Source organism: Thermomyces lanuginosus, assembly GCF_041956635.1.
Source record: "Thermomyces lanuginosus strain ATCC 200065 unplaced genomic scaffold VTN49scaffold_22, whole genome shotgun sequence".
NCBI lineage: Eukaryota > Fungi > Ascomycota > Eurotiomycetes > Eurotiales > Trichocomaceae > Thermomyces > Thermomyces lanuginosus.
In genome coordinates, this window is record NW_027192356.1 from 1,865,684 (window position 1) to 1,887,099 (window position 21,416).

Sequence of the window (21,416 nt, forward strand, 5' to 3'; positions counted from 1 at the left end):
GAGAGAGGAGCATCTAATCAGCATCTGACCGGGTTTACCGGAATGAACGCGGTGCTGAGAAAGTCTAATGACGTACGAAGCTCGTACCGTAAATTACTCGTTGGACCAATATGCCCGACGGATCACGATACCGCCGTGTATCGGCCGGCCCGCATGTTTCTGTATTTTATTACAATAACGTTACCAACCAGAAACGAAACTCACTGCATGTTCTCCAGTCCAGTCGTCCGAGCGAGTTTGCCATCGGAAAAGTTGAGTCTCACTGCGTCTTCTCTCCCTGGTGTGAATCTTTGTCCCCTCTGATCCAGAGCACCTGGCCATCTGGCCGCAGCCACTCTACTGTCGCTTTGCCATCGATCTCTCGGACACAAGCGGTGCTCTCCAAAATCCCCTGTGTCGATCCGCGCCAACTGTCCTTGCACGTTGAGGGCGACGAGGTCCAATTGTCTGGAGCAAAACCGTGAACGTCGAACCTGACACATGCCGTTCGATTGCCTCTGGAAGTGGCGGCTTCAGATTTGTGATCGCAACCGCGCAGCAGCAGTGATTCAATGTCCCGTGGCTCGAGCGACACAATGACTCCCATCTGCTTAGAATGAACCCCTACGCTACTGGCCAACCCTGGGCAAGCTCCAGCACTTCCAGCGGATGGGAGTCGAGAGATGCTCGTTCAGACCAGCTGCCGACGCCCACGACGTCGGCTCCATCGCCCGTCATCGATCTGACAGGGGGCGATTCTGCCGACAACGAACCGCCAAACAAGAGACTGAAGCTAGACACTAGCCTTGCGGCATCTGGGACCCATGGCCAATCCGGGAGCCGAGGAGCGGACTCGCGCATCATATCGGGGAATTCGGGCAATCCGCGCTGGCCCATTGTAGGGGGCCGCGGCCGACCCGTCTACTCGTTCCAGGAGCTGCTCGCTGATCCTTATGGCGGTGTTAATGCGTCTGGAAGTCCCTCATCGGGGTCACAGTCAGGCAAGGCCCCGTCGCCGCCCCCTTTACCCGTTCGGCCATGGAGACACGCGCCGTCTCAAGGCGAAGGCGCGTTGTCAAGGGACCCCAGTCCCGAGAGAGAGGTTCAAACGACTCCATACCAGATGACTGTCCCGGAAATAGCTCCGGTTTTGAAAGATTCCCGTAAGAGAACAATTTCTATGATCATATCGTTCGGCGTTCCAGACAAGGAGCTAATGTATTGCCAGGGGTTGCTGATTTCTCTCCGTGGACGGGGAACGGGAACCACCCGGAGGACGTTCTGAACGATCAGACAATGAAGCATGGATATTTTGATCGACCGCCACTATCCACTAATGAAACTAGCACGGCCAGAAACTCTCTTTATTTCCAGATGAAAAATCGCTCCGGGTTGCAGACATTGTCGTCCCTGTTTTCAGCAGCCTTGGAGAAACGAGAAGAACACAACAAGGTCCGAGCTGCATCTACGTTCAAGCCTCCACCACGCGTCACTTTGACCGATAACAAACGAGAGGCCTGGCTTCGCGACCTGGCTAATCCAGACGTTCCTTTGCGAAGGCTAAGCCGCACGATTCCACATGGTATTCGAGGAAAAGTGCTGCTAGATCAGTGCTTGAGCAAATGGGTTCCCATAGGAAGAGCTGTTTGGCTAGCGAAGTGCGTCGGGGCCAACGAAATTCGCGCTTTCAAGAGAAAAGGAACAAGCGGATCATTGACCCAAGGTTTGGAAGCGAAATGGGTTCGTGAGTGGACATCAAGCGTGCAACAGTTCCTGGAGGGCGTAATCGCCAGTTGCGGCCAAGATGACTGGAAGCCAAAGTTCAACTACTCGTAAGTTCCTGTCTGTCGAGTGATTTATGAGACATTATGCTTACGCCAACTAGCGCGAGATTGATTGCGCGATTGTTTGTGGAAAATCTCGTCGACCAGGATTTCTATCTGGAGTGGTATCTATCTTGTTTGGAAAACGCCTCACTGGAATCCTTCCCGATATGGATGCTGCTGCTTGGAATACATTGGGAACATGTGGTTCGCTTCCGAAAACGGGGTCGACGGGTGGCAGAGATTCTCCTTGAGAAACTTCGCCAGGTTGATGTCCTAGAGTCGAAACAGAACAACAGAGCTTTGAATGCCCGGATATCGGCTTTGATACGCCGCCTTGTTCGCGAGAGTCCTTCCTCCCTGATCTTGCCTGCATCGTGGGAGCGATATGGCCACCTCATATTGTCCGCCCTTGAACAAGGAGATGATCACGAGGCCGTTTTCAAACCTCTCCAAGCGCGCAATTTGCGTGTCCAGAAGACCAGTGTCCACCGTCACACTCCTCCCCGTTCTTCCCAACAGCAAGTTATCCGGCTCTTGGACACTTCTCGCTTCGGTTATGACATTCCTGCACTGTCCCAAGCTTGTCTCAACACTGAGCTTGATCACGAGGCGCTGGTATCATGCCTACTGGAGTGGGCAGCCACAAGATTCCGCCACGGGCTCGATCGAGTATACATAGCGGCTCGTCTCCTGAGACGGTGGAAAAATCAGGGATTCGCTATAGAAAATTACATCCTACTTTTCTTGTCCCGAACACCGCCTGGAACCACGATGGATATGGAGAACGTGTACCACGTTATCGTCGAGCTGATCCGGTCGCAAACGTTCTCCGTAGGCAAATATCTGCAATGGCTTGTGTCGAGTGGAGTCATTGCGCGGCAAAATCCAGACCAGCCGTCTCGGCCGCACGATATCGAGCTGCTGCGCCAGATCCCAGCCCATCGACTGCCTCCTCATTTGCTGAACTTCCGCAACTCTCTCATGGCTCGTGCCGGGTTGAGCATGAACGAGGCAGATGTCGCGAGAGCTGTCAAAGCCAAACTTCGACAGCAGGCGCCTCTTATGTTTCGCCAGAAAGCAGAAGCGAGCAATGGCATGGACCTCGATATCTCGAAGGACAGCTTGACGTGGTCTGTCAAATCAGAGGTGGGCCAATGGATTCGGAGCTGTGTCTATGAGCATTTTGACAGTTGTTCAAGGTCAATAATCATCCCCTTTAATTTTTATTAACAAAATACTGACGATCCTACTAGTAGGCCGGAAGTGTCATCTCTCACTGCGGCCGGTTTCTTCGTGGCGAGGAATACCCTTGAAGATTTCGGCGATCTGTCTATGCTAGCGGACATCCTCAGCCATGCCGCGAACGCTAACGACGTGACCGTTCTGTCCTCTGCCGCAGACACTCTCTATCGCCACTTTAACGCCTTCCGCGTGATCGGCGCATTGAGCGACTTGTTTCGGAGCTTATTTGAGGCGTTTCTGCGAGTGAGACAAAGTGGACAAAGTAGCCAGTGGCTCTATGATCTGGCATTTCCCCTCGTGGAGGTCGGCCACCGTCTTCCGAGTGAAGTCAACAATGTGGTGATCCTGCGCCAGGAGCTTTCTCGTAGCGAGAACAAGTTTGTAGTGGCGGCGTCTTCTCCAGTGTCAGACCACATGCCTGAAGCACTCAACGAATTCAGCGCACCAACCATTGATGATCTGGACCAACTTTTAGCGTCGGGAATCCACATGGATGAAGGCGCCATGGCAACCGTGTTCCAGAAGTTGACTGACCAGCTCATGCAAGCCAAGTGCGTAAGCGACACATGCCGTCACATGGTGCAGCTTCGATCGTTCAACGCGAAGCATTTCGATCTCATGATGATCCGGTGGATCGCAGGAGTCCTACAGTCGTCAAGTCGACCAAAATTGTCTGCCATCATCGCTCCTCTAGTGGGAGTCGGGTGTGTGACTCTGTCCGCTTTTACGTTGTTGGTCGCCAAGCTTCACCAAACAGATTCCGCGCGGGAATCCATGACGCAACTGCCTGAGCTGCAAGTCGATATCCTGGAATTAATCTCGCCAGCGTCCAATAGGGGTCCTTTCGTGGATCTGGTACGTTCTACCAAAATCGTCGCTGAGATTCCTCTTCTGACTAATCCTCGATCATAGCTCTCTTATCGGTTCCGCGCCGCACAAGAGGAGTTTCTTCTGCAGAATGCAAAGGCCGCTCTTTGCATAGTCAAAATTAGCGCCTCGATCCTGTCACGAATACCGACAACTGACGCTGACAAGATAAAGCCGGCATGGGAAGCGCATACCGCAGCTGTTCTCCGCGAACTCTTGATTCGGCACCCCGAGGATTTGGCCCAGAAATACTTACACCAAATCACCAAACAGTATCCATTCACTGTCGGCGTCGTTCAACAAACGCTCGACGATCTTCTGGGCTCCAGTCCACACAATGGTGAGTCAATTGCTCTCGTGTCGTAACTCTCGTTCTAACTCAGCTTAGGGAACAATGGCCACCTGCCGGAAACTGAAGCAGCAATCAGTCTGGCACATAATTTTTCGCTCCCGATATTCCAGATGAAACTTCAGCTTCTATTCAACACGGACGGTAGTGAGGACGTCAAGAATCGAATTGTGGACACCATGTTTGATGCTGCGGTCGCGGATGTCCGCTCCGGACAGTCAAAGTGGCTCGAGCTGGTGAGAATGATGAGTGAAGAAGCGGTGCAACAGGTATGAATTTTCATACTTTTTCATTTTCGAGCCTACTCTGACGACAATTAGATTCGTCGACGAGCGGAACAATTGCTTTTCTCGGTCGCACAGACTGATTCATCCCTTGACCACGCGCAGATTGCCAATGGGAGAGCCTTGAGGGATGACGCTCGGGCCTATTTGACCCTTGTTGATGGTCTTGCATATAGTGTCCCGGAAAACGGCGTGCCCTCTGTGATTCCCCTCCTTGTGGAGAGGCTGAGCGATCTCTTCCAGAAAATGGCTCTTACTCAACTCGACATGCGAAATCTGAATGGGGGTCCAAATGCGGCGGAGCTGGAAGAGACAGTTCGCTCCTTGTCAGCTCGCCAGGATCACCTTCTGTTCTGGCTCACCGCCATGCTTCGAATGGTTAATATCCATCGCGCTGCTTTCGGGTCCACTTCGCCTGCATCCTCTCGCGCGAATCTACAATCGGATCTGTCTCGCTTGGTGGTGACGATATGCTGCATCGCGCTCTCTCAGCCACATCTTGGGGTGGTGTCCCGACCGAATCCCGATGTTTCTTCCTTACCATTGGCATCTGCCGATCAACAGCCGTATGCGACCGACTCGTTGCAAACCTATGCTCTTGACACCGTGGCGTGCCTCGTTGATTTTCTTGCAGATGAAACTCGTCTGCAGTGTGTTCGTTTCCTCAGGGAACGGTGCCCCTCCTATCTACACGTGCAGAACGATTCTCGTCTGCTCTATCTCCTGGGTCCTGTTGCAGATTCTGCGGGCGGCGCACCCCATTCGGCAGTGGCTGGCTCATCGCCGGCTGCATCGGCGTCATCATCCACTCCTTCCGCTAATCCGGCACCAGTTTCGTCAGTCTCGACAACCCCGGTACCCTTGCCGACCGCTACCGGCGGTGATGATCCTGCCGCTATTGCCAATCGTCTACGCATCCAAAGCCGCGGGCAGATCGAAGGAACGTTCCCTGTGCGTTCATGGGAGATGCTCGAAGAAGCAGCTCCAGTGATGGGGACGAACGATACGGCTATCGACCTGACTTTCTTTGGTGCTCGGAAAGTTAAGGAGTGACTGGCTTTCCTAGCCGCCTTGTTCTATCTATCTCGTCTCACGTTCCCGATTCGATATTATAGATTTTATTTTTTGCGATGGCTTTGGCGTTGTACATTGCATGGTTTTGTTTGGGCATCGGCGGCGGTGTGACTTCGGACATCATGTACCGTTTACGTCCGGGCAGGCGTTTTTCATGTTTAACAAGCGGGTTATTGTATGTATACCATGGCATCATGACTCTATATAATTGGTGACATGTTTATGTGAATCGAACCACTGCATTTTTGGGATTTGGGAAACGAGCGTCAATCCAGCTAGGTTACCACTCCGCCCATTCAGGCTCGTACCATTTGATAGAACTGTGGAGCTGACAACCGGAAAACTCAACCGAGCCAATAAACGATTGTGTTCATTGAAAGCTATTCCTGATCAGGAAAAGACTACCCGCGCACCCTTTAGCTGATTAGCTCTGTATGGGTACTCCGTACTCCATATGCCAGTTGACTTCAGAGAGTCAATGTTCCGGACTCGATGTATTTTCCACCCGCTATCTCTAGCGGGTGCACCATCTGAGGCTTTTGGTGAAATGTCTCGATGCTGACGATCCGGCCGTGGCGTATTTAGATACGTCTACCAGCCCAACAATTCCTCCCTGCAAGTGTACAGCTTCGTCATCCTCGAACTCCGCGGTCGTTCTCGGACTCTGGGTTTGAGTTGACTAACCGCTCGGAGGGGACTGAGGAGGAAATGCTGCACGTCTATGAACCTGGGAAGTATTGAACGGCTAGTGGACCTACCAGATATTAGCGAAACTGGAATATGGCGTTACATCGACAGGTTGGCCCTGCCATGATATGAGGTATTTACTTGCAGTGAATCAAATTTCATTTTTGAGAAAGATGGCTTGCTACTTGATCTCTTTAAAAAAGGAGACGATTATCGACGAGCTAATCACGAACAGTCAATTCGATTATGTGGTGACAAAAATAAATTGTACGTCTCTGGAGTAGACGATCAAAGATCTACGAGCGAATAGATTCGGTAAAAACATCCTATTCAGGTAAAAAGGTCATTTGAACGCTATTGGAAGACTTTGATATCAATGACTCTCATGGCTGTAAGGTCTATCTCGCCCATAAGCCCTAAATGGTCGGCCTGGATAGTGACTCTTGCAAAATTGGGTCTTACGTCTCGAAGGCCACGGTTCTCTTCTCAGGCAATCACTAGGAGTTCTGGACTTTGTTCACACTGAAGCGGATATATGCATACTGGTAGGATAAACTTACCGAAAATAACCACCGATTTGGACCATTGATTTTGTGAAGATCTTCGGCTAAAGAATCCGCTACTCCCTGCTGATCCCCGGAAATTCTCCGTTATGGGGGAGTCAGAAATCAAGACCCCCTGTGCTTGGAAAGTCCTCGACAATGGTCAGACAATATACTTGAACAAACTCATTGTACCTGGCACAGGTCCGCCACGCTGAGCGATTTTGCAGAAGCTGGGTTTGACGATGAGGAACACAACGAGGAAATCATGCCAAATAGGTATCAGGCCAGGAATTGTTATGAAGTTGAACTGGGAACCTAGGCGCTATATGCGAAATTAACAATGTTACAATTGCCGTTTCCAAGGCCTGGGATATTGTTCGCGGTCATTCTATCCGACGGTAGAAACCCTGGCAATATATCTGATAGCCGGTACTCCGCACCATGTGGCGGAAATTATTGGGATTCTGGGCCTTCCACGTGGATTTCATTGTCGAAAAAAAAAAAACTGCGATGTATTTCATGGTGATAATGGTGCTAATTCCTCTGTTAATAGTATTCTTTGATCTCCTTTTGTAATGAGCTGATACGTCTTAGGCCTTCAAACAGATAGAGAGACCTGGCACCAATCCCAAACATCACTCTCGGAAGCTCAACAGACCAGATTCGGGGTGAAGGCAAGGAGGGGTTTTGAGTTCCGTCGAGCACTCAACTCAAATGGATCCCCGAAGAACGGCTATTTGGTTAGAGTTTTGGTACGATGAATGGCTGATGGACTCAATTTCCGAGTTAAGCGTAGCAAAGTAACTACCTAAGTAGTGGATAAAGCCCGGTAGTCTGCTGAAGACATCTGCATTCGCCTAAAGCTTGATTCACATTGATTTTTGAGTCTAGTCCGCTGCTTTCGGACCCGATGATCCGTGAGTTTGCTAGATCGGTCACATCACAATAGAACTCAACTGCACATATCCATGGGAGATTTAGCGTGCAGCTGCCTGGCCCACATCGGATATAACTCAGCGCTTGAAATTCGAATGGATTGTTCATCTGAGCCGCCAAATTCGCTAGGCGTGCCAGTATAAATATGCGAAGTGGCACCGGGTCGACATGCGCGGATAGTACGAGCAATTGTCGACAATGGAATGGACGCCGAATAGGAAAGACTTGACTTTCAATGTAAAGAATACATCCGTCGCTTGCCACCTCAGTAGCAATTGAATATATATGGGAAAGGTGCTATAAAACGCATGAATGGCACTAATCGTCAGTTTAAGTTGCGGAGATTCGGTTGAATGCTTCGGCTGGTTGTCCCGCGGCGTGAACAAAACTTATGCATGTTGACGGTTCTTCGGAAAGGGGTTAGAATAGGGGTCCGGACCGCCCGGTTGCTTATTTCAGGAAAAACACCCTTGTCAGTTCACTCAGTTGTCACCATGTTCCCCGAAGGCGGCTGCCTCTGTTGCCGTTTTGGCGGGGTTGCAGCAGCGCCGTCGGTGAACCAAGTCCATGATGCTTGTCCATTTGCGTCTATAACCTATATTAATACTGAGCCGGGGTATCAACCGCGGGCCATAGAGGACCAAGTTGCAAAGACCTCGTTGCTGCTGTGACCATCTCTTTGGTACCGTTAGAAACGGTCTCGCATACAAACAAAACCTCCATACATTGCTAATGGTTGTTGAGCTTGTGACCAATCGTTGGACTTCCTAGGAATCAGCAGGGAAATATCCCACCATGACGGAAACTCACGTTGAAGTGGACACCTCAGTAGGATATCTCTCCGTTGCGGTATATCATAGCGTGCTGCTTACTCGAGTCGCACAGTATGAGAGCGACTCCTCTTACGGAGATGAACTGTATGTGGTGTGACGCAATGGCACCCCGGATCCTAAAAGCATGCTCACGCATGTTCTTCGACATAAAAATCATCGTACAGCGCGTCGCTGACTTCATCGGTACTTGACTATCGCCATGAGAATGGCCGTCGATATCATAAATTCCGCGATGGATGTACGAGCCAGTCACTTCTTGCCTAATCATTCAGGATCACACTGATCGTTATTTTATAGCGTACCTGCTTCCCAACGAGGAGTCGGAAAACGACCGTCTGGACATGTTGCACGAGATGTGTTTCCAGCTTTTGCATAGAAAACTCTACTTGGCCCCTATCAAGAGCCCGCAGCGGGTGATCGACTTGGCGACGGGGAGAGGTATCTGGGCCATTGATTTTGGTAAGTTTGCTTGCCGGGTTTTGTCAACGCAGGCTACGATGCTGACTCTTCGTTGCGGACCAGCACCCTGAGGCTCAGGTAAAGAACACTGTCGGGATCGATCTGAGATGAACTGAATGCCGAGACCGGATCTGTTTGGTCCAGGTGATCGGCTGTGACTTGAGCCCGATCCAGCCAATTCTGTCAGTGTGGCCGAAGAATTCGTTCCGAAGTCGCTCGACTGACGGGCTTTGGCAGAGCTCCTCCCAACGTGAAGTTCCTGGTGGATGACATAGAATCAGAATGGGCTTATGAAAGCGACCCATTTGACCTTATTCACGCATGATACCTAGCCCTTTCAATCAAGGACTTTAGAAAGCTGATCAAACAGTGCTATCGGTATGCCACCGGAGCTTTCTCCTTTTTCCTGCCCACTTAACCCGCTAACGAGAATTAGATCAGTCAAGCCCGGTGGCTGGGTAGAATTCCAGGACTGGGATGGCTATCCTTCGTCAGCAGACGGGAGTTTCAACGGTACCGCACTCCAGCGGTACTTCGATGAACTCAACGGCGCTTTCGAAGAGGCTGGTGACGAGGTCCGTCCGGGGCCAAGGCTGGAGCAATGGTTCAAGGATGCCGGTTTTGTAAATATCCACGTGGAGCAGTTTGTCATTCCCTACGGCATCTGGCCGAAGGATCCTCATCTTGTCAGTTTCAACAGGAACCAACTATGGAATAATCCAGTACTGACCTCTTCCCTACAGAAGAAAGTTGGCGCCTGGAATCAGGCCCAGGGCGAGGCGAACGGTTGCGAGGGCGCGGCTCTGGCTGCCCTAACGAGGTACAAGCAGTGGACAAAGGAGGAGGTCGTTGTTCTGGCCAGCCAGGCTCGTGCCGACGGCCGCAAGCGGGACATTCACTCGTTCTTCAACTTGTGAGTATCCCCGTAGCTTATAAGAAGCACTGCCATTTGATCTAAAGCTACGAATAATGCCGCAGCTATGTCGTGTAGGGCCAGCGTCCCGAGAATTGACCAAGGTTGAAAACCGGGATGATAAAAAGCCTTTCGACGCCGCGTCGTGAATTATTCTTGGCTTTTGGTTTTCTTTTTGTACACGTAAGATGAATAAAATCCGAACTTCTAAAGTGCTATTACTCGATTGTTTCACTGAACTTTAGACAAGAGACGAAACGATAAAAAAGCATACGACAGGTGTAGTAAATTTGCGTTCCACCTGCTCTGCTATTTTGGAGGTCAGGTGGGCCACTGAGCCAATCCGAAGCTTGACGCAAAGTCAGCAGGCCCAAACGTTAGGGAATGGAAGCATCTTGAAGTCTAACGGTGCGAAGTTATGTCGAAGCAAACTGAACGTCTCGGGAGTCGGAATTGGAGACTTGGAATCTGGCAAGCCACTGAAAATAATGGATCAAGGCCGCCCGCCTAACCAACCACGGAAGGCCAACGGAGAGCTTGACGGAACAAATCAACGAACCGACCTGGAACCCGGGGTGTGCACTTGAAAGCTCCTTTCGAAATGTGGTTTAGCGTTGCAATTTGACGTCAAAGGGTTTCGGAAGTGCCAACTCTAGCGCCAGGGAATCCCAGTCCCAGTGACCTTCAACCGAATGGAGTCACTGTTCGGATTCCAGCTTGGCGGTTCACAGGCAACAATAAAAACTCCGCGGTGCTAAGTAGTTCCCATTGACTCTTATTTTTGCACTTGATAGAAAACCCTGGGGCGATCGCCTTGATTGTACCTGAATGTACGATTCTTTTGCACATATGCAGTGCATTCCTTAATAAAGAGCGACGGGAGCGGCGATTCCTAATTGAAATTTATCCACATGGCTTGTCGTTCCCGGCAGTCAAGACAGTTGATAAAAGCGGGCGATTGATTTGTGTCAGATGAGGAGAGAATAGACCGATGCAGGTTACTGGTCACCATGAAGAACGCAATTGCTCAACTCATTGATTGTGATCAACCCCCTTGGGGTTTGAAATACCGCTCCAGCAACTGGTTTGCGGTCACTACGGTTACATTCGCAGTTTTTACTGACGTACGTGTTGATCGACACTCCGGAGCCATATCATCGGTGCTGACTGATGGGCAGACTCTCCTCTACGGTATTATTGTTCCAGTAATTCCATTTGCCCTGCAGGAAAGGGTCGGTCAGGATCACTCGGGAGGTGCGTGCGCATCTGCATAATCGTGCATTCTGGATGCTGATGGTGTGATCAGCCCAATATTGGACTTCGGTATTGTTGGCAGTGTATGGCGTCGGAGTGTTTGTCTTCTCACGTAGGTCGGAGATCCTACGTTACTCAAGCTTCCCATAGAGTTAACAAATAACGACAGCATTATGTGGCTGGTTCTCGGACCGCATCGCGTCCCGTTACTGGCCGCTCATGGTCGGCCTGGTCGTCATGACGGTGGCTACAGTCATGCTGAACGTCGCGACCAGCATCGCGCTCTTCGTCGTCGGACGGTTTCTGCAGGGCGTAAGCGCAGCCATCGTGTGGGCTGTTGGGATGGCCTTACTGGTTGACACGGTCCCGCAAGGATCGCTTGCCCAGTTCCTGGGTTACGTGAGTCTAGGGATGACTGCCGGCATTATGATTTCCCCGCTCCTCGGAGGTGTCCTGTTTGATCAAGCGGGATACAACGCCGTCTACTGGCTGTGTTACGGTATCATTGCGATTGACATTGCATTTCGAGTGCTGCTTGTAGAAAAGAAGCATGCGAAGAGGTGGATCAACACTAGTGATGAGAATGAATCTCCAGAGGTTGGACAAGAAGCCACCTCATCTGCAGATGCGATCAGCCGGAGCAAGGAAGCCAGCGGTACGGAACAGAACGATTCAGCAGACAAGGAAAAGGGAGAGATTAAACAATCCTCGGAACTGGAAATGGGCCAAACTCAAGAATCGAACTCAGGACCGGAAAATGGAGAGAAACAAGATTCGTTGCCAGAATCGGAGAAGGGCAAAGCAAAGGAATCAAAATCAGGGAGCACAGCTAAATCTCTGGAGAAAAAGACCAGACTCTCAAGGCTGGTTGCTCGCCTTCCCCCGATCATCACACTGCTTGCATCCCGGCGTCTTCTTGCCGTGCTATTTGGCGCATTGGTCCAATCTGCACTCGTTTGCGCCTTTGACACGGTGCTGCCGCTCTTCGTCAACGAAGTGTTTGGGTGGGGAGCGCTACAGGCCGGCATCCTCTACTTCGCCATCGTCATCCCCACCCTCCTTTCTCCTTTGGTCGGTTGGATTAGCGACAAATACGGGCCGCGCTGGCTCGCCAGCGGCGGTTTCCTCCTCACCGCGCCGTTCCTAATTCTGCTGCGGCTGGTGGACCACAACTCTCTGAACCAAAAGGTTCTTCTCGTAGCACTGCTCTGCCTAATCGGTGTTACGCTGACCATGGTCTTTCCGCCCGTCATGGCGGAAGCTTCGCACGTTGTCACTGCGAAAGAGAAAAAGAGTCCGGGAATCTTTGGCAAAGGAGGCGCCTATGCGCAGTCCTACGCACTGTTCAATGTGGCCTTTTCGGCGGGTACGTTGATCGGACCCTTGTGGGCAGGGTTTGTTAAGAACGCCGCGGGCTGGGATACCATGGCATGGACATTGGGTTTGCTTTCCGCGGTGACGGCAATCCCAACGGCAATTTACGTTGGAGGGGACATTTGGAAGAAGGATAAGGGCGAGGGGGATTCTGCCCCTGAGACTGAAGCATCTAACACTGGTTAGGCTTGAGCATCTCAACTCATCTGTAAAATAGACCCCGCTCCATGGAACTAGAGGCGTCATAGAGGAATTGTAGGTTCGATATGTACTCTGGAATATCGGAGACGTATTCTACACTAGCAGACGGGCCTGAAGAGAGGCTCGTCTTTGTCCTCCTCATATGCTGAGGAAGAAATAAAGAACCGGCTTTCGCATACCACGTTTCCAGGCACATGGAGTCCGAGCATCAGATGTCTGGGGGGATGTCGGCAGTGGCAGAAGCCACGAAATCTTCGTGTTATTGAAGAATAGAACGAAAACCTACCTGATGCATCGGGACCCCAAGAGCTGTAGGCGATGAGGATTGGTCTTTTTCTTTTGTAAAACGTTGCTCACCATTCCATCCCATTCGGGCAAGCCTAGGTTAGTTTCGTCAGCTGTTGTCGCCTTTGTTCTCGTCGTGTAGACCTTTGTTCACTTTGTACTCAAAAAGCCCCTGAACTATAAAGCCACTGAGCAGCCCGGTTACCCGCCATGCGCGAAATCATAGTACTTGGGCTCGATCTCAACAACTCGGCTTGCACATGCTACTCAGCCACTTTGGCTCCGGAGACAGATCAGGGCAACGGCACCACAAGCCCGAATGCAAAACACAAGGACTGATTTGCACGGGCACCGACAAGCCACAAGAAAAGGACGACAGTAATAACCACGCTGAAGATGCCGGCATGCCGTCCAAGATCCGCCGAGGCGAAAATTCCCAATCAACAACACAAGGAAACAGATACCTCTCGGCCATCCATGCCGGAAGAGTCACGTGAACAGATCGGAGTTTGGACACATCTCCGTTTGGTCCGCAAATCAGCAAATCACACGCCACAAAACGATCACCGCGGAGGCAGACGAATTTACCATTCGTTCGGAGTGCGGAGAAACTGCAGATCCGATCTCCGGAAGCTTCTTTTAATATTCTTTTGCCGGGAACTCGGGAGGAATCCAGGAACAGTATCTTCAACTTCATCCGACGACTATATAACGCCCCATCGACCTCACAGACTGAACGCAGGACTTTCGAGAGAAAGAACCAAGCAGCGAGAAACAAAAACCAAAATGCCTCGTCAACGCCGTGGTGTCGCTACCGCTCCTGCTCGTCCTACAGCCGCTCCGCCGGCCCCGGCTCGACCGGCGCCGCAGCAGACTGCTCCTCACTCGACTGCTGCTCACCCTCCTGCGCCGGCGCCGCAGCCACAGCAAGTTCCTGTTCAGCAGCAGAGCTCCGGTCCGGGCCTGTTCTCGCAGATGGCTTCAACGGCTGCGTAAGTACCAACCATGTAGAACCTTTTTTTTTTTTGTTCGACAACAGCTAACGTATTTTTCATAGTGGTGTCGCCGTCGGTTCCTCCATCGGCCACGCCATCGGCAACCTCCTGACCGGCGGTGGCTCGTCTTCTTCTGCCCCTGCTGAGCAGCAGCAGCAGCAAGCCCCCGCTCCTGCTCCTGCCATGGACACCGGTCTCTACCAGTCCGCCTCCAGCTCGTCCGCCTGGGACACCCCCGCCGCCTGCGCCACGGATGCGCAGAACTTCCGCAAGTGCATGGATGAGCATCAGGGCAACATGACTATTTGCGGATGGTACCTGGATCAGCTCAAGGCTTGCCAGGCTGCTGCCAAGCAGTACTAAATTGGATTAAATTGGTTTTTCTGCGTTATAACGGTGTTACGGGTTGATTATGTATATCAGCATTGCATGATGTCTTTGCATATGGTCATCGTCTGACCGGCTTGCATTGTGGTTAATCATATATACGCTACTCTGGATGTATTATATACACGCCTGTGTGGTGGAGTTGTCAAAATGCATTGAAAAGTGTTAGATCATCTCGACTACGATCATCGGGGTGATTTTTTGAAAATAGAGGATACAAATTACTATTCTCCTCTCAGTTTGTGTTTTCCAGCCATCTATTTGAGATTCCCATATTAAGTATGAAAAGATCGATATTACATAGTAGACACTATTCTTCCTTCCGGTCCTTCCCATCGGCATCGTCTCTTCTCGGCTCAAAATTTAACTATTAACCTCTTATTAGCCCTGTGCTGTTGTGAAGACAAGTTAGGTACTAGAGAGTCAACGTACCTGATTTCCATTGTAAAGCTGATCCTCTCGGTCATCGCGGCGCTGATCGCGCAACGTTCTAATATTGCCACGACCACCAGCAGCACCATTCCTTGCATACGATGAAGCAGAGGACGTTCCAGAAGCAGGACCGGCATCAGTCCGTGGTGGTCGTGACGACGGCGCTGCTGAATTCCCTCCAAGCGCGAACAACGATTTAATCAGTTCAAAGAGCGTTACTATCAATCCAACAAATACGGAGACAATCCGCGCAGGAAGACCCTTCGCGAGCGCCCATGCAGAGGAGGCGGTAGAGGAAGATGAAGATGCAGAATAAGCGTCGCTGTAATTATGTACTGGGACCATGACTAGGCTCGCGGTAGGGCCCAGTTCGAGTTCCTGCAGGGTGCGCTCCTCGTCGGCGACAGAGAGCGTGCGGCTCGGTTGGGGCGTAAGGACGTGCTTGAGTTTGTACGGCTTTGTGCCGGGTTGCTGGGAATCAAGCCATGTGCGGACATCCTTGCTTACGGTTGCTGATGGAGGAAAGCTGCTTCGGACGGATTGGCCGTCAAAGAGTCGGACCTGGAGGCGATACTGGTCATTTGAAGCTCGCAGCTTGCCTGGAGAAGTAGTGGTGGATGATGAGCTGGCTAATCGAGCGGCCTCTTGCGCTTCGAGCCGTCGGCGCTCCTGGTCCTTTTGAATGTTGCTCCGAATCCGCTCACGCTCTTCTCGCTGCTGCCGTTTCTCGCGCTCAAGCCGCAACTGCTCTTCTCGAAGTTGTTTTTGTTCCTGGGAGGCGCGTTCCGAATCCGTTCTGGCTGTGGACGTGACTGGCCGCTTTCCGGCGCGTATGCTATCTCGTCTTCTCTGCGAATCTTCAGAATTGGCACGTTCTTGCTGCGTGGTGCTGGAGGTACTCGGTGACGGGGAGGAGACGGAGGGCGGAGTGGTCGTAGTCGTAGTCGTTGCAGAAGGTGGGCTAGGGGCTTGTGCAGGTTGTGCCGGCGTTTGCACCGGGGCTTGCGTTGTCGGCGGCGCAGGCGCAGGCGCAGGTGCAGGCGAAGGCTGCGAAGCTGTTAATGTAGCCTTCAGACGCGTCTGGAACTGTTCCTTGGTCGTCCCGCGGAAAACGTAAAGCTGTACCAATCCATTCCTGACCGGATCAGTCATTGTGCTGGAGTCGGAAAGGAGAATCAAAACGTACTTAATCACCATCACCGTTGGATAGGCAATGATCGGGCATATAGAGTTCAGATGGCCGACTTCGGGGGAGCCGGCGACCAGGCGCAGAGTCACGGCATGCTGCTGCAGTAGATCTGGCACCTATTGATATCTCGTCAATAACGACCCTGATGCGATGCGTTTGGGAGATCAGGTAATCACCTCTCCATCGAAATAAGTGTTTTCCCACGTGTCACTTTCTTCGGTGTCATCTGGAGGTCGGCAGGTTAGGTTGGTACCGAACGGCACAGAGCAGGCAGCTTACCTCGCACGAAGCAGACGACCGCTTTGGCTTCGCGGACAGCAAGGCCAATGCCTTCCTGCAAATCGCCCTGGTAGAACATTTCTATGATTTCATCGTAGGACAAGTACAGTACAGTACAGTAGCTGGAGGTGGCCAACACGTCGATGGAGAGTGGGCAGATCGACACTTATCAGATCCCCCAGCTTATCAGATCTCGGTGGCCTGAGACTCCGAGAACTTTACCAGCTCCGACATTCAGCCACAGCAAATACTGGACTAAAAGCACTGGCTCAAGGCGAGACGAATTGACTGCATTCAGCCATGAGTCCGCCTCTCGCCGGCCTCTTCTCCACGGCCACCGGCGCGTTCTCCATCTCCCGCGCCTCTGCGCGCCTCCTCCGCAGCGGCAGCACAACAACAGCATCTGTCAACAACTCGATATGCGCACGATGTCGGCGCCAGCAACTCCTCCAAACCCAATTCCAACAACTGCGCTTCAACAGCAACCGACAACTCGCCGATGATCCGCGCTGGATTTCCGTCGTGGACCATCCCGCAAAGATTGTGCGAACGGGGAGAAAACATGGGCCGGGTCTCATCATTCTTGGTATTACTCATTCTCTACACTCTGTCTATGGAGCTTCAAAGCTGATCTTGTGCAGCGTTGATCCCCATCACTGCCTTCGCCCTCGGTACATGGCAAGTCCAGCGCCTCGACTGGAAAACCAAGTTGATCGCCAAACTCGAAGACCAACTCGTCAAGCCACCCTTGCCGCTGCCGCCGCGGATCGATCCTTCGGCCGTGTCTGAGTTTGATTACCGCCGGATCGTCACCACCGGGTACTTGCGGCATGATCAGGAGATGCTTGTTGGCCCGCGCATGCGTGATGGTGAGGAAGGATACATGGTTTTCACGCCGCTGGAGAGAGGGGAGGGTCAGAGCACGGTGCTGGTTAACCGTGGCTGGATCTCGAAGAAGTTTGCCGATCAGAAGGATCGAAGTCCGGAAGGGGTGCCACGTGAGAAGGTCGTTGTCGAGGGTTTGTTGCGTGAACCTGTTAAGAAGAATATGTTTACGCCGGATAATAAACCCGAGGAGGGACGTTTCTACTTTCCGGATATCAAGCAGATGGCTGAATTGACGGGGGCGCAGCCGGTATTGATTGAAGAGACTATGGGTATTCTCCTATGAGTTCGCTTTTAGATTTACACGGCCTGCTGATCGTCTTCTAGTCCCCGACCTCGTCGAGGAGCTGAATCGCCACGACAAGGGTATCCCCATTGCCCGTCCGCCGGAGGTCAATCTCCGGAACAACCATCTCCAGTACATCTTTACCTGGTAGGTTTGTCCGGACCGAAATTCAGTCTCGAGCTGACCATTCCAGGTACGGGCTCTCCCTGGCGACCACCATCATGCTCTGGATGGTGGTTCGCAAGCGGCCCAACGAAGCCGTTCGTCGAGTCCGGCAGAACCGATACTGGTAGCTTGTAAATATGTATAGTACGATCTCGGCCGCACGACTCAACGCGGGACTGCCAGTCGCATCTCCTGCAGAAGTTCCTTCGGAAGATGCTTCTGCGCTAATGAAAACACTGTATTGGTGCTGTTGACCAGTCGTTGCCTTGTATAATTAGCAAAGACCCCTCTGAAAGATTCAATGCAAAACCTACCTCCGCATCAGTGTGATCACGTCGCTCTCATCAATGGTCTTCCGACCCGCATGTTTGGAGTATACCGCGAGATCCTCGCTGGCCTGCTCAAAGAACCACTCCGACGCCTGCTCAATCGCAGCGAGCGTCTCCTTGCTGATCTTCGTCTTGCCGCCGGTTCCTGCCCGCGCGTACCGCAGGGCCAGCTTCTTGACCATGGCGGACGGCAGGTTCGGAACGGGAATGCCATGACGGGAGAGCTTCTTTTCTTTGCGACGGCTCGGAGGAGGTTCGTCGCGCAGGCCACCGCCAATATCGACGGGCGGCGCGGGCTCCGGTTCGGGGGATTGGTCTGCCATGTTGATCTCAAACCCGCCGAATTCGGCGCCTGCGTCGTCGTCCGACGAGGGAAACCCTTGCTCGACATCGGCAGCGACGGGTTGGTCGAGCTGAAAGTCTGGCTCATTCTCGAGAGGCGCCTCGACATCGAGTTCCTCGCCAGCAGCGGAATGTGGTGACGGGAATTCAAAGTTGAGGCTGAATCGACCAAGATCCTCTGTCTCGCCGCTGACATACTAGTCAGAGAAGTACAAGTACAGACGTAGAGTACCCACCCTGCATCGAACCCCTCCTGGCTCAGAGTAGCATCTTCTTGCATCTGCTCTTCGTTCATCTGCTGCAGCATCGTGGCATCCCCCGTTTCCGACGCCCCATCGAACCGGGAAAGGTCACCGAAATTCTCGCTCATCCTGACATCTCCAAAGCTCATTCGCTCCAGACGAGCGCGGTCCTTCTCGCTAAGCGCTCGGCGTGGATACTCCACTGACCGCTGCGTGATATCTTCCTCATCGAACGGTAGCGACAGCCTCGGAGGCGGTACCGGACTATCATCCGTTGTGGTCGTAGTGTCTTCGCTGATCGGTAGCGATAATCGCGGGCGTTCCGGAATGGGTTCGTTGTCCAGATCGTCAGTTTCATCTCTTCGTGGACTTGGTTGGGGTTGCTCCTCGGGTGACGATTCGATGGGTTTAGACGTGGGTGCGAGGGCTGAACAATAAACCATTAACAGAGGCTCGACATACAGGAAGGATCTGCCGCACCTTTCCCTAGATTGCGCAGAATGTCCAACGGCGTTTCTCTCTGCATTCGTAGACTCCGTCTTCGGTCCCGGCCGGGGGTAATGGTTGCTCGTCGCTGGATGGCACGGAGTCCAAACGGGGTCAAGGGACCACCTGCACGCGGCGTGCGGCGAGATGCTGAACGCAGTGCGGAGGGGGTTGCGACAGAGGCATAGCGAGGCGTTGCAGGTGTCCTGCCAACACTGGCCAGCTGCAAGGGCGATGAGCTACCGCATGTGAATCGTCGTTGCTGAGAAATACTCACGGTGGTATCGGCCGCATCGGCGGCACCGCGCCCATCTCTGGACCGACCGGGAGGACGCGGAGTCGCCATTGATTTCCGATCAGAAGTACTGCTACCCTTTCAAAATAGTAGACAAGGGAAACGTCTGGTTTTTCAACCGGCAAGATTGTTTTGATGCGCGGCGCGTCGGGAGTTGGGAGGTAGAGCTTATCGATAAGTGGCTGACTAAGCAACTTTTTATCGAAAATCTCGAAATCGATACGACAGTGTAGAATCAGTTTTTACGTTCGAATCGGCAAGAGTTATAAAGTCTGCAGCTAGAAACATGGCGGAAAAGCAAGAGCAGACATCTGCGACGCCTGCTCGACCGGAAAACAAGAAGCGACCGAGAGAGGAGGCCGAAGATTCACCATCCAAAAACGCGCCGAATGGATCTACAGAACCTAGCAAGAAAAAGGCACGACGAGAAAAACACAGGAAAGGACGGGAAGGCGACAAGAAGAAGAAATTCGGCAAGGACAAATTCGACAAGAAGAAAAAGTTTGGCAAAAAGTTCGACAAGAAGAAACGCGACAAGACAATAAAAGACAAAGGGAAACCTGGACGCAATGCGGCAGCACAGGACGAAAGAAAACCGCCGCAAGACGATGTCAATGAGGCAATTGGCAAGATGGATGCACGGTTGATCGCCGATCATTTGCTACAGAAAGCCAAGCGGCATAACAAAGACTTGACGGCGGTGGAGTTGAGCGATATGATGGTGCCACGTACGGTACCAATTCCTACAAGGATCTGGAATGCGCTTTGCTAACAGATTGTAGAACAAGCAATTCTGGACACAACCGCATTCGAGTCTCCACGAACATTGGATCAACTACCGGCATTCCTCAAAGCGCATAGTCGCGACAACGGTGCCCACCTCTCGACAGCGCCGGAAAGGAACGGAACACCGCATACGCTCGTCGTCGCTGCAGCCGCGCTCCGGGCAGCGGATCTGGTTCGGTGAGTAGAAACAGCCCAGCCTGCGAAAAGGTGACATCATCAACTGACTCCGGAACCAGCGCTTTGCGACAATTCCAGACAAAGGATGCGACAGTGGCCAAACTGTTCGCAAAGCACATCAAGCTGGACGAAGCCAAAGAATTTCTCGGCCGAACGCGCGTGAATATCGGCGTTGGCACGCCACAGCGGATATCTGATCTCTTGGATTCTGGTGAGGACCCTTAAAGACGGCACCCTTGACCTGTTGGGATCGACCGTCTCGTGTTGGACCCGTTGGACGTGTATTAATAGAACTATCATCCAGGCTCGCTCAAGATTGACGCGCTGGAACGCATCGTCGTCGACGGATCCCATATTGACCAGAAGAAACGGGGCATTTTCGACATGAAGGAAACGTTCTTCCCGTTGCTCCAACTGCTCAATCGTCCTGAATTCCGAAAACGATACGGCGGCCCCAAGGGACAGGCCCTTCACGTGCTGGTGTACTAATAGATTTGGGCTCTTTAAAAGAGCATGGTGGCCAGATTTTGTGCATTTTTCTTGTTCTGTGTAGCATTTGGGAATGGCGTTACTCGCGTGGTTGCTTAGCTGTATGCCTATCATACGGAGTAGTTATCAATGGATTTTGCTGTGTGGCGTGCTTGGGGATTCAGCCCAGCCCATCTTCACTTGTAGTTACTCGTATTTCAGAGATTTTTCCTGGTTTCGAAAAAGATCGTCGTGTCTGAGAGCACAGATCAAAAATGCTCTCGAGTCTTGAACCCCAGTCCAGGCCCTGACCCAAGCGGTTGGGATACCGAGTCAGTGCGTCTGTTGATGGACCATTTCGCCGAATCCGCCATGACTCATGACGCGGCCCGCAGCGATGGCTAGAGGGTCCTCAAAAGCCCTAGGGCATGCCGTAGCGTGGACAAGGATGGAGAGAAAAACATCAATCCGTTGTCTTCCAGACAATCCATCGGGCCTGTTTGTTTAACCGATGTCCCGCATCACCAACTAACATTGATGTCACCGATAATACAGTAATACGACA

General features: G+C 52.1%; 9 protein-coding genes across 9 annotated transcripts; 7 read left to right on the forward strand and 2 right to left on the reverse strand.

Annotated features, from left to right (window-relative positions):
- Nucleotides 1-595: 595 nt before the first annotated feature.
- On the forward strand, nt 596-5,600 carry VTN49DRAFT_1675 (uncharacterized protein; the record flags this gene model as incomplete). Its single annotated transcript, XM_069409315.1, has 7 exons — nt 596-1,142; nt 1,208-1,811; nt 1,865-3,004; nt 3,059-3,902; nt 3,960-4,254; nt 4,303-4,532; nt 4,584-5,600. The coding sequence occupies 7 exons, from the start codon at nt 596-598 to the stop codon at nt 5,598-5,600; spliced, it is 4,677 nt and encodes a 1,558-aa protein (XP_069270714.1).
- A 2,984-nt stretch (nt 5,601-8,584) lies between these two features.
- Nucleotides 8,585-9,152, forward strand: VTN49DRAFT_1676 (uncharacterized protein; the record flags this gene model as incomplete). Its single annotated transcript, XM_069409316.1, has 5 exons — nt 8,585-8,617; nt 8,675-8,706; nt 8,787-8,860; nt 8,920-9,081; nt 9,145-9,152. 5 exons carry the CDS (start codon nt 8,585-8,587, stop codon nt 9,150-9,152), a joined length of 309 nt encoding a protein of 102 aa, XP_069270715.1.
- A 45-nt stretch (nt 9,153-9,197) lies between these two features.
- Nucleotides 9,198-9,998, forward strand: VTN49DRAFT_1677 (uncharacterized protein; the record flags this gene model as incomplete). The annotated part of the gene is made up of 4 exons (XM_069409317.1): nt 9,198-9,225; nt 9,414-9,459; nt 9,518-9,767; nt 9,825-9,998. 4 exons carry the CDS (start codon nt 9,198-9,200, stop codon nt 9,996-9,998), a joined length of 498 nt encoding a protein of 165 aa, XP_069270716.1.
- A 1,006-nt stretch (nt 9,999-11,004) lies between these two features.
- On the forward strand, nt 11,005-12,808 carry VTN49DRAFT_1678 (uncharacterized protein; the record flags this gene model as incomplete). Its single annotated transcript, XM_069409318.1, has 4 exons — nt 11,005-11,118; nt 11,173-11,248; nt 11,301-11,360; nt 11,418-12,808. The coding sequence occupies 4 exons, from the start codon at nt 11,005-11,007 to the stop codon at nt 12,806-12,808; spliced, it is 1,641 nt and encodes a 546-aa protein (XP_069270717.1).
- Nucleotides 12,809-13,894: 1,086 nt separating this feature from the next.
- On the forward strand, nt 13,895-14,466 carry VTN49DRAFT_1679 (uncharacterized protein; the record flags this gene model as incomplete). The annotated part of the gene is made up of 2 exons (XM_069409319.1): nt 13,895-14,100; nt 14,166-14,466. The coding sequence occupies 2 exons, from the start codon at nt 13,895-13,897 to the stop codon at nt 14,464-14,466; spliced, it is 507 nt and encodes a 168-aa protein (XP_069270718.1).
- A 334-nt stretch (nt 14,467-14,800) lies between these two features.
- VTN49DRAFT_1680 (uncharacterized protein) lies at nt 14,801-16,469 on the reverse strand (the record flags this gene model as incomplete). Its single annotated transcript, XM_069409321.1, has 5 exons — nt 14,801-14,857; nt 14,923-16,057; nt 16,109-16,227; nt 16,288-16,337; nt 16,391-16,469. The coding sequence occupies 5 exons, from the start codon at nt 16,467-16,469 to the stop codon at nt 14,801-14,803; spliced, it is 1,440 nt and encodes a 479-aa protein (XP_069270719.1).
- Nucleotides 16,470-16,690: 221 nt separating this feature from the next.
- On the forward strand, nt 16,691-17,854 carry VTN49DRAFT_1681 (uncharacterized protein; the record flags this gene model as incomplete). The annotated part of the gene is made up of 4 exons (XM_069409322.1): nt 16,691-16,976; nt 17,032-17,547; nt 17,603-17,708; nt 17,755-17,854. 4 exons carry the CDS (start codon nt 16,691-16,693, stop codon nt 17,852-17,854), a joined length of 1,008 nt encoding a protein of 335 aa, XP_069270720.1.
- A 37-nt stretch (nt 17,855-17,891) lies between these two features.
- Nucleotides 17,892-19,471, reverse strand: VTN49DRAFT_1682 (uncharacterized protein; the record flags this gene model as incomplete). The annotated part of the gene is made up of 5 exons (XM_069409323.1): nt 17,892-17,991; nt 18,041-18,586; nt 18,634-19,066; nt 19,120-19,348; nt 19,403-19,471. The coding sequence occupies 5 exons, from the start codon at nt 19,469-19,471 to the stop codon at nt 17,892-17,894; spliced, it is 1,377 nt and encodes a 458-aa protein (XP_069270721.1).
- A 235-nt stretch (nt 19,472-19,706) lies between these two features.
- On the forward strand, nt 19,707-20,872 carry VTN49DRAFT_1683 (uncharacterized protein; the record flags this gene model as incomplete). Its single annotated transcript, XM_069409324.1, has 4 exons — nt 19,707-20,148; nt 20,203-20,383; nt 20,443-20,594; nt 20,688-20,872. The coding sequence occupies 4 exons, from the start codon at nt 19,707-19,709 to the stop codon at nt 20,870-20,872; spliced, it is 960 nt and encodes a 319-aa protein (XP_069270722.1).
- Between the last annotated feature and the right edge of the window lie 544 nt (nt 20,873-21,416).